The following is a 16,905-nucleotide window of genomic DNA, read 5'->3' as shown; positions in this document are numbered from 1 at the left end:
ATGCATTGAGTTTCTGTTAGACTGTTTTGTTTTTTTGAGGGATCACTAGATGCTTGTTTAAAACTATGATATTGTGCTTGTGCTCCGACATATTATTATCGCCTCGTTTGATTTACTTTTCTTTTGACGGTTATCTTCTAGGGCATGGAGAAATGTAAAATGGTGTCTGGATGGTAATTTATTGGAAGTACATGGGAAAGGGTTTGTGGTTGTGGTCACAGTTATTCTCATTCTTTAGGTCCAAGAAACCTGTAAATATGTTAAATAAATTAAAAGGTTATGTATGGCATGTCATGTTCGGGCTGTGTGCTTCATGGATTGAAACTAATCACTGTTGTCATCATTGCAGAGATTTTATATGGTGAAGCCTTGCCCAAAAGAGATGAAATGTGATGTTCAGGTAAAAAAAAGACCTTGTCCAAACTAATCATTATTTTTCATTTTGACTTCTTATGATAAGTTAGAACTCGATCTTGTTTTATCTTTTTCTTTCTCAGTGTACAATTATCAATGCTGCTACCGTAGTTCATCATATTTTACCGTTTCATCTTTTTGAGAATACGTAGAAGTTATAATATCCATGATTTTTTCCTGCTATTTTTTGTGTTATCAGACTGCCTATAATTGTTTAATACATATGTGAATATCATTGCATGATATAGCCCCATTTAGTTGAGAATATATCAGTTAGTTGTGACTCCTGCATCTTTTTACCTGGACTTTGGAAACCTGTATGTTTTCTAATACTTTTCATTACCTTTAATCAACTCACTTGCTGATCTTGAATTGTAACTCTTTAAGATATTTTTTAATGGACAGTTGAGTTCTTATGCAATAAGAGATGTGGAAGAGTACAAAAACTTTTGTGACCGTCCGAAGGATCAGAGACCACAGCCTGAGGAGGTTATTGGGGTATGTCTTAGTTTACAAGGGAACTTTAGATGATTTTTAGTCTCTGACATGTTTTTTATTTGGATATGCTTGTATCTTGGTCTATATAAGTGATATTCCTTCGACAAATTAAAATGCAACAGAAATCACAGCCAAATACCATATTCTCACCTGTTTTTGGTCTCTGGATTGCTTTAGTTTCTTATCATTTGTTTCAAACTGTGGATCATTAATTAACAGTACTGTTGGCAGTTTTAAGTATCTTGTGATAAAATAATGCTGATCTTTGGGTGTTGTAGCATTTGAATGAGATAAACCACCATGTTTTTTTATTACATTGTAACACTAATAATATGAGTTTTGGTAAGCCACTTCTCGAATCAGTTGGCAAATACTCATGAACATACTGATTTCTTCATGGTCATAGTGATTTACTTGTGGATTTAAAAAGGTAGGAATAACTGAGAAAGATGGAGTAAATGATTATTGCAGTATGAACATGTAGAAATTGCTCCAAGGAGTGTCTCTTGGAATTAATAGGTGATACTAGCTCAAGAGTTCTGCATGCTGATATTTCTGAAGAAATAATGCAAAATTCTGCAGTATAATTATTGGGCCCAGGTTTTCCTTTGGTCACAATACAAGTCACAAGTAACTCTTGACATATTTGTTGATTCCTGCTCAAGGTTACTTAGACTTTATTATGGTTAGTTGACATTTTGACTCAGGAAAAATACTTATGGTTTTAAAAAATTGAATTTCCACATTTTTAACTTGGAATTTGGATAAAGCAAAACAATTCATGATGGTCCGAACATATCTCAAAAGATCTTTGGGCGCATGGTGGGGAAAGCTGAGTTTGGTTCATGCTTGACATTTCCTTTGGCCATAGGAACTCTATAAAAGTCAGCCAAAAGTAATCATCGCTAATTCCTAATAGAGGGTACCTAGGAGTTCCTGTATTAGCTAATAGCTAGCTAGTTGCTATCCAAGACTGATATTAGATCTGCCATCTTTGTGGCCATGCTTCCAATTTGACCTGTAAAATTATGTTTTAGGATCAGAACAAGGAAAACAAGAAAGTAGGGAATGCATATCTAAGGTGTGCTACAGATTTAACAGGTTACTTAATTGACTCCTGAGCTCATTTGTTTTCATGTTTCTTAATCCCTGTAAACACAACTCATAAGAAACCGGCATACTGCAATCAGCATGGTTGCTCATGACTCTAATCCCAAACTCCCTTTTCTAAATTAGTATAAAAGGTGCACTCATCTTTCTTCCTGCTCTTCATTTTTTCTTATCCCTATCATTTTAGTAGAGTAAGCCTCCTGGAAACTTACATGTAGGATTATCAGACCGCTGGTGTTCTAGACTGGGAAGATCATGTGATCTTGGGAAATTTCAGACCTAAGTGTCAGAAGAAAAAGAAAAACTCAGTAGCAGATGAGCTGTTGGATATTTTCAGTTGGTCATTTATTAATGACTCATTCCATCATTTCTATATCCATTCATCAGTTGTTTGAATGATATCCAGAACTTCTACCAGTATACTATTGTTATTTGAGGCTATTTTTGGACATCTGCAATATGTTCTGAGATTCTTCTATTGCAATTGAAGGAACGGTAAACAATTGCAAACTGCTGATTTAGCTCCTTCACTGTTTGCTTCATATTATGTACTCCAACAGCCAAGCCATTTCTCATTGTAAAAGTTACTTGCCATAAAAAGAATTTTTTTTCCTTTGGGAGTGAAGTTAAAGCAGGTTCCTTGTTTCATTTTATGCTTTATTATGGTTTGGTGTTCAGGATATCACAGAACATCTAACAACTGTTCATCTCTCACGATGTGAACGTGGAAAGCGCTGTTTATACGAAGGTTCAACTCCACCCAGCGGCTATCCCAATTCATGGGTATCCTTCTCTGAACTCTTCCTCATATTGTACGCCTTGCTTTCAGCTACTATCAGCAGCACCATGAACTGGCCTTTGTTCATCGCTCATCATTCTCACTAAAAAGAATTTATCTGTTTAATGTTCCTGAGTAGAATGGCGCATCATACTGTACGTCTGAGCTTATAGTTCACAAGAATGGTGAAGTGCATACTTGGGACAGAGGCTTTGATGATGAAGGCAATCAGGTGGTGTTCAAAATTGGCCGCCATTGTTACCTCCGCAATATATTTATGATCTTGATCGAATCATTTGATAATAATATGTGCATGCAAGTGTCGATGTAATTGCTTATCATTTCATGTATCCAGGTCTGGGGTCCAAAGGCAGGTCCTTACGAATTCAAACCTGCAACACCACCGTCAAGCTACGACTACATGTTTTCACCTTTGAACTTACCCTCTGTGTTGGCATTGGAGAAGACATGCTTTCACCTTTGAACTTACCCTCTGCATTGGCATCCGAGAAGACGACGGAGATCTCTTTTGCAGTAGGGTTCATGATGTAATCCTGTTGGCATTTAAAATTTTATTCTATTTTTCAATTATTTGTTCTCCTCAGGAACGAAAGAACGTTCCGAGAACACTGTTGAGTTAACCGCTCTGCATGAGCGAGAGATGCCCAGTTTGGCAGAATCTCCACCTCACAGCAAGAAGAAACCCGAACTCTTTGGGCGTACTGTTTTCTTGGATGCTGTGGTCCATTGGAATTTGGTTCCTATTGTCACGCTAGAGGACGAAGGTCAGCAGTCAAGACAGGAATGCTTATACAAATGATCGATTATGCCCTGTCAAAGGAGAATTTGGCCTATAATGAAGAAGATGGTGGAGGATTGTACATAGCACAGCAGTTGCTTCAAGATGAGGCAGAGAAATTTATATGGGGCATGATAAAAGTGAAGGGTAGAGATATAAGTGAGCGAAGAAATGGGAAGAATGTACTTCGCTTCCTTCTTCTGTTTGCCATCATATAATGCTCGAGATTGGAGCAAACTACAACAATTAATTACTTTTGCATTAGTTAATCAATCAGCTGCTATGTCGGGTTATGGTTTATGATGAATATTGTCCAAAGCCTTCCACACACCAAGAAGGCCAATCCATAAGCATCATCAGTGCTCGATAAGAGTTCAGATAGGCGTCAGAACAACTCGGCCCCTTAATAATTTTCAAGAAGACGAACGATTCCATTTTTACTCTTTTGGAGTTTTCCAATCACTACAAACATTCATCAGGACAAGTACCTTTGTCCGCACGCACGCGCCGGCACACGCATGCACGCTCGTGCGAACGATAACCATGAGACTGCCATTTATTCACATTTTTGGAGCAATGATTCATACAGAGGCTGTTATACTTTGTTTATCAAAAGAAAAAAAAAAGACCATATTTGGACACAAAATGTTTGTTCCACAGAAACCTATAGACACCCACCCAGTCCTTCAACCAATCATGAATCATATGCCTGAAACGATCATCATGTTCTTAACTATAACGCATCACTCAAATACGGAGTAGTGTTGTCACCAATATGGAGGACATTGCCATTGTTATGAACTTGAGGCATTGCATTCCCAGACCGCTGCTCTTTAACTGCGTATCGATGCTTGAGGCACAGTAGGTAAGCCTAGTTCATCCTCCGTCTGTATCAGATCAAACAAACAGGTTACTTACACAGTGATTACTCGAGAGCAAAAAAATATTATCCAAGAGGCATTAGAAGATTCATATAGGGAAGTGGAAATACTATGCCTCAAGCATAAGAATGTCAAATCACCAGCTCTGGTTTTTGTTCCTCTTGGGTTTTTTTTTTTTCATTAACATGAAAGAGGAAGAGATCACAACACTACACAAAAAATTCTTTTAGCGGATTGTTCTCGTGAACACAAGATAGTACACAACCATCACTGCTGTACCATATCCAGAAGTTACTGTTGTATTAGCAACGGCTTAATGAACCATTCAAAAGAATGCATAGTAAAAAAATTACCACTACATAAGCATGGCACTAACGCAAAACAAGATCATCTTTCAAAGATAACAATACATATCTGATATTTCATGGCATGTTAGACGTTAAAGGTGAGAAATTCTCCACAAATGATCCTAGAAAATCATCATTCATGTCCAATGTTCATGCGTTTTACACAATTTTAATACCAATCAAGCGATGGATATACCTGGGGCCTCACTCTGTTGGGCACTGCAGAATTGCCTGTTGGAGCTGCAGGAAAGTTGAGTTCTGCATCCAGATCGGGTTCCTTGTCTGGTTGAAGATAAGATGGAATTGCATCGGATTCTGTCTCTGCTCCCATGTCAGATTCCAGAGCATCTAGCTCTGCATTATCCAAACCAACAAACAAAAATTTGACATGATAAATTACACAAAGAATCATGCAGAAAATAACTCTGCCTTCAATAAAGTACCAAGACAACTTTAAAAAGTAAGCCAAGATATCTAATGTAATATTATCGTACTATCATACCACCCAAGAGTTCTTCCTCATCAATGTCATCAGGGACATTGTAGCTTCTCCCAAGAGATTCTTGGATTTCTGTACTCATGTCCATCATATCCATCATCTCGTCCTGTAAACTCTGTGCATTCCAAAAATGATTTCAGATATAAAAAGTACCAAATACTGCATTTTCACATCCTTACAGTAAACTAACTTGTAGAAATTAGAAACGGGATGCAATCTTTTAGTACATACTATACAACAATAAAAGCAACATACATCTATGCCTGAGATATTCACAGTTTTCATCATCCCTTTCAACTCCTTGTTAGCTGACTTCAACGCTGACATCTGAAGAAGTCAAATGGTTTATTTGTGTATCAGCAAAAGCAAATGTTCTTAGAAAAATTAAATTCTAAAAGGAAGCCTGTACAACATACAGTCTGTTGAGCATCTTTAATTCCCTCAGTAGCAAAGGCAACTTGATCAAGGTTGAATGTCTGGTTATACATCATATCGCGCTGTCCCTCATACCTGGGAAAAAGGAATTGAAAATTGTCAATCAGCAAATAGATAAAGCATTAATGTGTGCAGCATAATAAAATACTGGAAGTAATGCAACAGAGTTATCAGCCAGCCCTTATATTGTACTTTATAAGATGATGCAAATTATTGATTCCATTTATAAAACAAACTTTGTTTCAACAGTGCATACGCAATATGTAAAACATGCCCAGAAGTCATGTTGAGCTTCAGCCTTCAAGAGGAGATTTGTAGTTGAATATAAGGTCAAGACATCCATGATAAACTTTAAAGCTTCAAATTAATCTATTACTATGCAATTGCAAATATCTGTATACCTATAACTCATATAGGATGCAATCCACCAGAACATTGCTCGTTAACATATATACAATGCTGGAGCAATAATTAGTGACACTCTTAACTTTTTGGCAAACAATTCTCAACATACTGCCATATAAAAGATAGACAAAGGAGATCATTGCAGTACAACTACAAGTAACAGGTTTTTTTCAGTATACTCATATTATATAATAGCAACAGCTTTGAGAGGAAAATTATATATCATGAAGCTATAGACGATATGTCCTAGAAGATATGTCACCAGCATGAATGGATTCATATCAACACAAAAAAGTTGAGCAAAAATAAGCACATTAAATAATAAAAAAATACACCAGCATATAGTGATCAAAGTCAGTAACCAAGGAATAAGTTCATAATAAGAAAACCTGAATTTTCATATAAAAACTGAAAGGCTCAGTAAAAAAAAGGTTCCTTCTCATTAAGAAACCTCGTAAAATTAAAAGAAAAGCTAATCTAACATGACAGAGAAATAAAGTTGGAGATTCTAAAAAACATAGAAAAGGAGCCAAATTTCTTTGCATGCATAGACTATGTAAAATATATATTCAATAAATGTTATCAGGTGAAATGCAGCCTAATGGCAGTAATAATCCATCACATGTAATCACTATTTGGACATTGGGTTTGGCTAACTCATGATGATAATTAAATCTTTGGCATGGAAAAGTGTATGATGATGATATTTACTATAAAATATAAAATAAAATTTCAATGGTCAAAGCTACAAGCCTACGATGGAATCGTATAAGGATAGAGTGGATTGTGGTAGATCCATAAAATCCAGAAATGGGATGCAGGTCAACAATAGGAGTTATGTAATCAAAAGCACCAATATAAGAGAAGCCTTCTAATGCATGAAAAAAGATGCCAAACTAGGGACAATTTACCCTAAATCATTAGATGCTCTTAGAATGATGTTAAAGAATAGTAATGCTAGACAACATACACCAAAACTATCCATAGTATGGACACAAGCATGCCAGACAAAATCAATAAACATTGAACAGATAATAGACAAACAAATACATATGCAAGTTAGTTTGGAGTTGATAAAAAACCCCTACATATTATATAAATCTGAAAATCACGACTGCAAAAGGAAAAAAAAAGACCTACATCCTCTTTTGCTTAAGAACCCTCATTGCTCGAGCTTTAACAGCTTCTTGAGCCGGACCTGGTCGCGTCTTCTTTATCTGCTCCTTATATCTAGCTAATTCAGCATCAAGTTTCTTGATTTTCTCATCAACAGTTTCCCCCCTTTTATTTATCTGAAACAAGGCCATTATTAATGAAGAATAATAGGAAGCACAAGAAATGATATTTACCAAACCTCCATTCAGCATGACTAAGAAATATAATAAACTACATAGTAGATTAAATTCACATTCAAGAACATCCAGAACTTAAATAGGGGACAAGTGCCTGCCAACTGACACAAGTCTGAAAGAAGAACAAGGCATGCATGAATCAGATACAGTATTGAAGATTAGGAACCTATAAGTGATAATCAAAGTTGTTCAAAAGCAGTGGGCAATTATAACTGAGTGAAGCACAGTGGCTACTGAATTATCTTGAGAAATCAAGCATCTCATTTATCACCAAGCTCACTATCTACATGCCTGATGTATTCCTGTAGACAAAATCCGGACTGGCTTTATGTATTACACCAAATATAGTGTAGGATCATAAAATATAATGTAGGATCATAAGGAATGTACAAAACAGAAACAAAAATCAAAATAAGTAATTATATGCTCCCATTTAAACTAATACATATATTAGATCGTTCTTTCCAAACGTGATGATTGGGTAGAGAAAACCTGAAAGAGAGGATATCAAAAAAGATTTGGCATCTAAGAGTTTCTTTAAACGGAACAGAATCGTTCTGGCAGCAATTTCTTTAACTTATATTATCTCGTCTGTTCTCCAAATTCATTAGTCATCTATCAAACAGACGTCTGTTTACGGGCTCTGTTCATCTCCCTGTTAGATCATAAACAATCCTAATTCCCATCATCAGTGCAATTGCTAGGTATTAAAGAGGACAGCGCCTTGCGACCATGGAGATCGTAGGACTTATCATAAGATCCCGTCAAATCACGAGCGCCGTCACACGGATCGGTAAAAGAGAGATCTTTAAAGGGCAGGAATAGGATAAAGGGATCAAAAAGTAAAACCCTATCGGTCGCGTCCTGGATCGTCGGCGGCGGCTCCTTGTTCTTCTTGGCGCCAAAGACCCGCTTCATCTCTAAGCGATTCCAGACGAGCCTTATGCTGCGGCGACCTAGTTGAGGGTTTCGCAGGCGGGACGAAGGCTAGCAGGCGACGGAGACGGGATGAGATCGAAGGGGAGGTCAATAAGATCTTGAGGCTTCTTCACGCGGAAGCCCACCGCGACCGCGTCGAAGTGGTTTCGACTGTTCGAATCCTCTCCAAATTATGCGCATCCACATAGCTTCTTCAAATGCTCGACATCGCCCTTGATCCTCCATTCCGCACATCTGAACCGTCCGTCTCCAAATGTCCTTCCCATAAACCGTCCAATGAAAGAAAATGGAAGTTGTAGAGGATCCAACCCTTACCTTTTCCTGAAGTTGGCCAAATGGGGGATACTTAACTTAGAAGGCTTTAAGACATTAACAATAAATATAAAATAATGTGCTAAAATAAAGATATATTAAAGAAAAGATTTAGTTTCTAAAAATGTTAGAAAAAAATTGCCTTGGAAAATAAGAAGAACCCTAACTAGGCATCAAGTGATTCACACAATAAATCTAATGAACAATATATCAATGATGAGAATAATACTAATCCATTGCTAAGATAAGTCTATTGCAGTTTAGTGGGTGCTAATAAGATATGTTTTTTGAAATAGTGACAAGTGTTGATAAGATTAAACACCAAAAGAATGAGAAATCTTAATAATTCTCATCAAATTTAAATTTCCGCCGCATGTCTGCTTGCCATGAACTAATTTGTTAAGCAGAAAATGCAAGCAATTATCAATCTGATACAATTACTTGTATAAATTCCAAGCAAAGAAAAATACACAAAATCTACAAGCAGTATGACTCTTCTTGAAGTATATTTCCAAAAATAATCTGCTGCTACAATTTCAACTTCCATAGTTTTATCCAATAAACTTCAAATCAGTGATTTTAGATCATAAGAAAGCAATTGGCAGCAGCCAAATCTCTCCTCTCTCTGTAAGTTTCAGTTATCACCCTATCAACCCTATCACTCCCTGAAAGGTAAAGAAAAAAAAAGCTTTACATTCCAATGACCAATTCACAAACTAGTTTGTACAAACAATAGGAAATAGATTCTCAATACACCCTCATCAAGATCCACAGAGTCATGAGCATAATTAGCAGAATGGAGTCCTCGGATGACCGTGGCGCCTACTCATCCGGAAGTTGCTATAACTTGTCAGCTATTCGGCCAAGAGCATCTGCAAGTTTGCCCAGAACAGCGAGCAAGCTGTTAGTTTGGTCCTTCCTCTGGTCTCTGTCCAATTGGCAATTAATGTTTTGAGCTTCTAGTTGGGCTGTCAGCATTCTACTGTTCATCTCTAGGACTTTAATTAGTCGATTCTGTAGATCGCTGTCTTCAGCTCCTTCTGGTGATGATCGTCTTCGCTTTTGTCCTTCTCGTAGCGGGGAGCCCTTCTCAGGGTTATAATCTTGTTGTTTATCTTTTGTTGTAGCTGCATAGTTAAAACAAATTAAATAGTTTCTAAAGGCCCATATAAATAGTATGAGCCAATTCTCAACAGGGCAAATTTCAGCGTCAAATATGCAACCATAGATTAAGCATTCAATGTTATATTCTAAAACTTGACTATTCATGTAAAAAATGGAGAACATTCAATTAAAAAAAAATTATTGTTTACCGTGCGCATCAGTGTTTCATGAAATCAATCCACTTGAAGTTGTTAAGGAACTCAGAACCCAAAGCACCTTTTGGCTTGGTTGTGACAATGAAGTATGCTATTATGATTGAAAAAGGATTTATTTCATTGTCAGCTTGTAATGTGGTTCACTTTAGTTTGTTTAGATTTCCTTGAAGATTCTATCTATTTGGCCCCGAGGAATGGTAAGGAAGATAACAAATACTATAAGCTGATAATAAGAAAAACGATCCTAAAGACTGATAAAGGCACAAAAAAACTTCAATTGCTAATGTCCTCTAGTATGATTGTTGTTTTAAAAGTGAAATTACTACGATAACTAGAGCATCATAAAATGAATATACAAAAGTTATCTCACATGTAAATTGAAATATACCAAAGAGAATAATATGAAGAAAGCATCCTTTGTCTCAAGTACAGATTCTTAGCTGCAACAAGACCAATATACCTGCTGTGGTTGCTATAATAACTAGGCATTATCAAATAAATAGATCCAGCTTATCTTGCATGTCAATTGATAGATCATAGTTAATAATATGAGAAAATAAAACAACATGATGAATCATTCACGATAATACTACATAATCTTAGCATAAAGAAGAAGCCTTAAAAAATGGTAGAATATAATTTTTGTTTCGTCAACATATGTAATCAGATTTGAGTTGAGTTGGGATGTTAGGAGAGTATAACAGGAAATAAGACAGCTGCGGAGATATATATGACGACACTATCTGCTTATCACATTTCAGATAAATTTTCTTCCGAAACAGTTGCAGAGATTCATTGCTCGAACTCTTTAGGGAACTCTGGGAAGAAACATATGTATACTGCTTTATATTACATTATAAAGAGAAAAACCTCTAGTCATTCAACCTTGAAATATGCAAAGGTCATGGATTCTGCACCCCTAAATGATTCACTCAACTCTATGTTGCATTACCAAAAGGAAAACATTAATTCTCTTTTGCCCCCTTCGCACTGTGCGTGTCCTATAATTCCCAAGTTTTTCACTGTTATCTACTTCTCCCCATCACCGATATCATGAAAATTTCTACTTCTCTCGCATTAATCACTCGAAATTGGGTACCAGTTAATACTAAAGATAAAAGAACATACACACCAAGCAAATAAGATAGACACAGTCAACAGAAAAAAAATTATGCTATTCCATGAAATACCATTTAAAGAGCATGGAATGTGCTAAAACAATGAAATTTAGCAATTCAAGCATCTACAAGTGATGAAAAGGACTGACAAAAGCTAATAGAATTGCCAACCAAAGAGAGCAAAATCCATTACCTCGGTCAGACCCCCCCTGTTGAGATGATTCGCACTTCTTTTCTGCACAAAGGAGCAATGCAACGAAAAGAAAGATCAACAAAACAAGAAGACCTAAATGTATGAGAAAAAGCTCAAATCTTTATCAGCAAAGAGATGGCTTTTAGGCCAAACAATACTAATCATACGAATCGAACTCGAGGATGCCATCAACATCCATTTACCCGATATTGGTACAGCAGCCACCGGCTGCAGGGGCGGCGCCGAATCCTCCTCCTCATCCTCCTCTGCGTCCTTCTCCTCATCGAAGTCTGAGAACAATCCATCCTCGGCTGCGGTCCGCCCGCTATCAAAGACCGCCTCTTCCTCCTCAGCCCCCGCGGCCGCCGCCGGCCCGCTTCCGTTTTTCCCCTCCTCCTCCGCCACCGCCGCCACGGCTGCACCGTCGAGGATATCGTACACCTCTCGATCAAAGAATCCCGGCAACCTCTTTTCCCTCCTGAGATCGCTCCTCATCGTCCAAAACGACTCCTTTCCCTTCCCTTCCCACTCCTTTATCTTCTTAAAGTCGCCAGCGAGGTTGCTCCACCGCTTCCGGCACTGCACCGGCCCCCGGTTCACCCCGTGCAACCGGCAGTAAGACGACACCGACGCCCACTTGGGCTCCACCGGCGCGGCTGCCCCTTCCTCCCCGCCGCCGCCGCCAACTCCCCGCCCCACCCCGCGCCCTCTCCCTCGGCTCTCCACCACCCTCTTCCCCTGTATTAGCACCAGTATCTCCTGCCTCGTCCACCGCGGCAGTCGCGGGGCCCGCCCTCCCCCTCCTCCGTCGCCGCCGCCGTTGTGGCCATTGGAACCACCGGCCTCGACGGCGTTAACCATGACCGAGACCAGCAACAGCCAAAACAAAAAGATCACAACTTCCTCGTAAAACCCACGTGAAGACTTAACGGCGGGTCAACGGAATTGGGAGGGCGCCGTTACGGCCCTCCATGCATACATACCCTTAAGAAAGGAAGAAACAGAGACAGAGAGAAGGTGAGAGAGAGAGAGAGAGAGGGGAAAGGCAGGGAAATGAGTGCAAGAAGGGGAGGGGAAGACTTGATTAGGCCCTAATTAACATTGGTCCTCCAATCCCTGTCTATATCTAAGGTGTCATTTAGTAGTTAATGAGCAATAGAATAACAGCATGGGGTGAGTAATTCTACACCATTAAAGATTAATTATGGGAAAGGCAGGGAGGGAGGGGGATATCCCTTTCCTAGTTTAAGGGTTGAAAAGGCATTCCCACCATCCTCTTTGTGTTGTTGCCTTCTCCCAATCCAACCTCCTCCTTTATCCTTGTTCCTTTGCCAGGGGAAGATTTTGTCATGTGATTCTTCTCAATCAGCTTGATCTTATATTGTCCTTTTCTTCTCTCTGTGATCTCTCTCTCATCTTTTTCTCTTTCATCTTCCAAATATCCCTCACTTAATATTGAGTCCTAATTTAAGACATTAAAAAATATTTTATATATTTTTTTAAAGATTTCAAATCTCAAATACATAATATTTAGACTCATATTCTAAATTTATATCTGATCTGAAAGATTAGAGTTCAAAATATCTAAAATATTAGTCTGATGCGTAAAACTCGAGAATTTAATCAATAAATCTAAAAATATTAGCTAGTAAATTTATTTATTTTTATTTTATAAAAAATCATGATACAATAATAATAATAAAATATCAACTCTGAGCTTCATAATATAATTTTTAATTGATATAAAATAATCTTAAAAAATTTTGATTATGAGCTATATGGATCCGTAAATTTAATCATTATTGATAGAAATTAAGTGATAGAAATATTAGCTAGAAATCCGTAAAAAATAATCTAAAATAATTTTAATTGATAGAAATATTAGCTAGTAAATTTAATCATTATCGAACAAATATCGAGTCATACTAAAAAAATTAAGTGAAGTAAAATAATTTTGAAAAACTTAATTTATGAAGTACAATGATTACCAAATTATTCTAGATTTTATTATTTATTGAAATTAGTAGGGTAAACCATAGGCGACCTATGATGGAAGGGAGGGAGGGAGGGGTGGGACCGGGAGATGCTGTTAGGTCTACAAGCGACACGTGGAGAGCGGTGCCATTGACGTCGAAACTCCGTATAATATGAAGTGTTGTTTTCAGGTGCATTAATCTAAAAGACTAGTGTGTGTGGATTGGATTCATTGGAGACCACTGTAAGGGGAGATGGAGATGGAGTTGGATTAAGGGGGATGGAAAGAGGCATCCCTTTCTTTCCCTTCGTTGCAATGCAATAAACAATGTGGAAGCAGAAGGGGATAGAGGTTGGCTCTCTTCTTCATGGAGGACTCGTGATAAAGATATTGGAGGAACCCAATCCTATGTATTGGCCTATCTATAGGCAACAACACTTGTATTTTTGTGTTGGGTGGAGGATCAGATAGGTCTGATCAACTTAGTCATGGTCTCTTTTTAGTTTATCTTTGAGGGAGAAGATAAGGATTAAGGCTCTCACAATCCAGTCAGGCTAAACAAAAAATGATGCATTTTTTTCCTAAAAAAAAAATTAGCATTCTTGTTTCGAAAAAAAAAAGAAGAAGAAAGCTAAATTCATAGATATTGTTTTTTTTTTTTTGAGTCGAGCTAATTGATGCTTATTTTATAGATATCGACATTGTGGCTTCTTCAGAAATGAAGTTTGTAATCGATAAACTTTCAATATTAACATGATATTATTTTATGAGACTTTCGGTTGTTACTAAAAATTTCTCATTGTTATCTTCGATAAGAGTCTTAATTGTATCTTAATCTCAGTGTAATTTGTTATTCTTTCATACTAACTATTGATTCTTGATAAGTTGTCACCTCACTAACTAACTAATTAGGCACAAGTTGTTTTCAATAGAGCATCTCATTTTTTCAATAATATAAAAGTTTCATCAAATTATAAATAAGACTAGTTGATTGGAAAAGAAAAGGAATATAGTATTAGAATATTTATTAAAGATAAGAAAAACTAAGTGTCCGATGAGAAATTACAAAAAAAAAATTCTATGATTAAAGGTGAAAAAGATAGATTTTTTCTAAAAATTTATCTCGAAAAAATATTTATAGAAAATCCATACATTGACCCCAATAAATTTCAGGGTTGACCTTAACGATCAATATCCTTATTCAATTTTTTCAATAGTATAAAAGATTCCTCAAATTATAAATAAGACTAGTTTTGATGGAAAAGAAAAGGAATATAGTATTAGACTATTTATTAAAAATAAGAAAAACTGAAAGTCCAATGAGAAATTACAAAAAAAAAATTCTATGATTAAAGGTGAAAAATATAGATTTTTTTTAAAAAAATTATCTCAAAAGAAATATCTATAGAAAATCCATACATTGACCCTAATGAATTTTAGGATTGACCTTAATGATCAATATCCTTATTCAATTTTTTCAATAATATAAAAGATTCCTCAAATTATAAATAAGACTAGTTTTAATGGAAAAGAAAAGGAATATAGTATTAGACTATTTATTAAAAATAAGAAAAACTAAAAGTCCAATGAGAAATTACAAAAAAAAATTCTATGATTAAAGGTGAAAAATATAGATTTTTTTAAAAAAAAATTATCTCAAAAGAAATATCTATAGAAAATCCATACATTGACCCTAATGAATTTTAGGATTGACCTTAATGATCAATATCCTTATTCAATTTTTTCAATAATATAAAAGATTCCTCAAATTATAAATAAGACTAGTTTTAATGGAAAAGAAAAGGAATATAGTATTAGACTATTTATTAAAAATAAGAAAAACTAAAAGTCCAATGAGAAATTACAAAAAAAAATTCTATGATTAAAGGTGAAAAATATAGATTTTTTTTTAAAAAATTATCTCAAAAGAAATATCTATAGAAAATCCATACATTGACCCTAATGAATTTTAGGATTGACCTTAATGATCAATATCCTTATTCAAATAAAAAATATATTTTTTATAAAAATTATTTTTTATGAAATATCTTATTTTCTAAAATTTCTTATAGAGTGACTTTATTTTTTTGTTTGAATAATACAAAAAATAGGAAGATATTATAAGAACATTTCGAATAAAATTAGAAAAAGAGTAACTTTTTGTAATAAAAATACATAAAGAAATAGACCTTTTTTTTGTTGTTGTTGGAGTAATTCATCCTCAAAGAAATGCGTATGAAACATCTTATAGGTTGACCCCAAGGAATTCTAGAAGTTGACCTTTATGACGTCAATGGTTCTTGATTTGAGGCAGTTTAGTTGGAAGATACGATTCCATGCTCACTAAAACTAATATTACACAGCACAACAAAGTAAGTGCGACTATCTCATCTCATCCGATGCCAATATGCCCTCCTCCTGTCAAAGGTGTCATGGGATAGATATGGTCGATCACAGTTGCGATGGATGGATTAGATCCACCCAATCACACATGACATATTGGATTTGTTGCGAGAGGATTTGGAAACATGCATCTGCCAATGATCACAATAGTCAAAGAGGACGACTTTTTCTTCACCCACTTTGGAGTAATCAAATGGGAAAGGATAGCACAGCCAATGGCCCTTCGATTCAGTGCTCGAGTCACCATTGCTCTTTGGGGGCGGGGAGAGAGAGGGATCTATCAAAAGTGAATGGAATCTGTGATAGATATCAGCAAAATAGAGACTCCTTTGGCCGATCTTTAAGCTGTGGAGTGCTCCAAAAGTGTCCTTTTCGTTTGGGTGAGTGCAAAGATTTGGCTTCATTGATATGGTGATGGCAGGAACGGAGTGTCAATAGTTAATGGAGGACAGTCGCTAGTGGAAGGTTTGGCTCGGAGAATCACACCACCAAGCTTTCACCCTGGCATCATCAGAGGTAGGTTAGTAGAGTCATGCCTCATCCCTCCCAAGCTCTATGCTTCCCTTTTTCGCTGTTGATTTCTGGAGAGCAGCGTCTGTAGAGTGCGTGCCATGGGATTCGCACCGGAAACCATAGAAACCTTGAACCATTTAGCTTGATCGATCTTTCACCATCGAAAATGGACGGGTACCAGAAACCATTGGCAGACTCCACAACTTGCAGATATTGAATGCCAAGTGTTTGAGTTTATGTCGATTTCAGAAGCTCTCCTAGAATTCTTTGTAGGATTTGGTAGCGGGCTTCATTGGTGCATCGACGAGATGATGACTGCGTGCGTGTGTGAACTGCAGTGAAAAAATAAATGGTTGAAGGAAAATAATAATAATAATAATAAAAGGGGCATTCCGAGAATTGAACTCGGGACCTCTCGCACCCTAAGCGAGAATCATACCACTAGACCAAATGCCCATTGTTGTTGATCTTTTCAATTATACTAATTTATGTACATTTCTTGCCAAAGAAGAGAATGTAACGAGATGATTCACAAAGTCAACACGGTGAAATAGGTGATAGATTTGCGTTCGATCAATCACGATACACTCCGTTCCTTAGTTTCGGATGATCGAG

At 36.6% G+C, this 16,905-nt stretch overlaps 3 protein-coding genes and 1 non-coding gene across 4 annotated transcripts in view; 1 reads left to right on the top strand and 3 right to left on the bottom strand.

Annotated features, from left to right (window-relative positions):
• The window catches only part of LOC103987977 (chromophore lyase CRL, chloroplastic), a 5,541-nt gene extending 1,642 nt beyond the window's left edge, over positions 1-3,899 (top strand). The window contains exons 5-9 of the mRNA XM_009406463.3: positions 350-400; positions 820-912; positions 2,701-2,805; positions 2,940-3,032; positions 3,156-3,899. Of these exons, the coding sequence (XP_009404738.2) occupies positions 350-400; positions 820-912; positions 2,701-2,805; positions 2,940-3,032; positions 3,156-3,284 (471 nt within the window). The 3' untranslated portion in view covers positions 3,285-3,899. The remainder of the gene's footprint in view (positions 1-349; positions 401-819; positions 913-2,700; positions 2,806-2,939; positions 3,033-3,155) is intronic.
• Positions 3,900-4,009: 110 nt separating this feature from the next.
• LOC135639635 (vacuolar protein sorting-associated protein 60.1-like) lies at positions 4,010-8,557 on the bottom strand. The gene is made up of 7 exons (XM_065153480.1): positions 8,368-8,557; positions 7,307-7,458; positions 5,743-5,836; positions 5,582-5,653; positions 5,330-5,441; positions 5,024-5,181; positions 4,010-4,486 (listed from the first exon to the last, which is right to left on the bottom strand). Exons 1-7 carry the CDS (start codon positions 8,434-8,436, stop codon positions 4,433-4,435), a joined length of 711 nt encoding a protein of 236 aa, XP_065009552.1. The 5' UTR covers positions 8,437-8,557; the 3' UTR covers positions 4,010-4,432.
• Positions 8,558-9,247: 690 nt separating this feature from the next.
• On the bottom strand, positions 9,248-12,612 carry LOC135640401 (trihelix transcription factor ASR3-like). The gene is made up of 3 exons (XM_065154791.1): positions 11,603-12,612; positions 11,400-11,441; positions 9,248-9,896 (listed from the first exon to the last, which is right to left on the bottom strand). Exons 1-3 carry the CDS (start codon positions 12,258-12,260, stop codon positions 9,610-9,612), a joined length of 987 nt encoding a protein of 328 aa, XP_065010863.1. The 5' UTR covers positions 12,261-12,612; the 3' UTR covers positions 9,248-9,609.
• Positions 12,613-16,674: 4,062 nt separating this feature from the next.
• On the bottom strand, positions 16,675-16,746 carry TRNAP-AGG (transfer RNA proline (anticodon AGG)). The gene has a single exon. It is a non-coding gene; the product is annotated as a tRNA-Pro (tRNA).
• Positions 16,747-16,905: the final 159 nt, after the last annotated feature.

Source organism: Musa acuminata, chromosome BXJ3-6 (genome assembly GCF_036884655.1).
Source record: "Musa acuminata AAA Group cultivar baxijiao chromosome BXJ3-6, Cavendish_Baxijiao_AAA, whole genome shotgun sequence".
In the NCBI taxonomy this organism is placed as follows: domain Eukaryota; kingdom Viridiplantae; phylum Streptophyta; class Magnoliopsida; order Zingiberales; family Musaceae; genus Musa; species Musa acuminata.
Note: the sequence above shows the minus strand (reverse complement) of the source record. Positions and strands in the feature narration are given on the sequence as shown.

Excerpts from the sequence above, each read along its gene's own strand:
- LOC135639635 (XM_065153480.1), bottom strand. The coding sequence starts at position 8,436 with ATGAAGCGGGTCTTTGGCGCCAAGAAGAACAAGGAGCCGCCGCCGACG. Across the intron at positions 5,837-7,306 it reads GTTCTTAAGCAAAAGAGGAT|GTATGAGGGACAGCGCGATA; the intron begins GTAGGTCTTTTT and ends CCTTTTTCCCAG. Across the intron at positions 4,487-5,023 it reads CCAACAGAGTGAGGCCCCAG|ACGGAGGATGAACTAGGCTT; the intron begins GTATATCCATCG and ends GATCTGATACAG.
- LOC135640401 (XM_065154791.1), bottom strand. The coding sequence starts at position 12,260 with ATGGTTAACGCCGTCGAGGCCGGTGGTTCCAATGGCCACAACGGCGGC. Across the intron at positions 11,442-11,602 it reads GGCTGCTGTACCAATATCGG|AAAAGAAGTGCGAATCATCT; the intron begins GTAAATGGATGT and ends TCCTTTGTGCAG. Across the intron at positions 9,897-11,399 it reads ACAGGGGGGGTCTGACCGAG|CTACAACAAAAGATAAACAA; the intron begins GTAATGGATTTT and ends TTAACTATGCAG.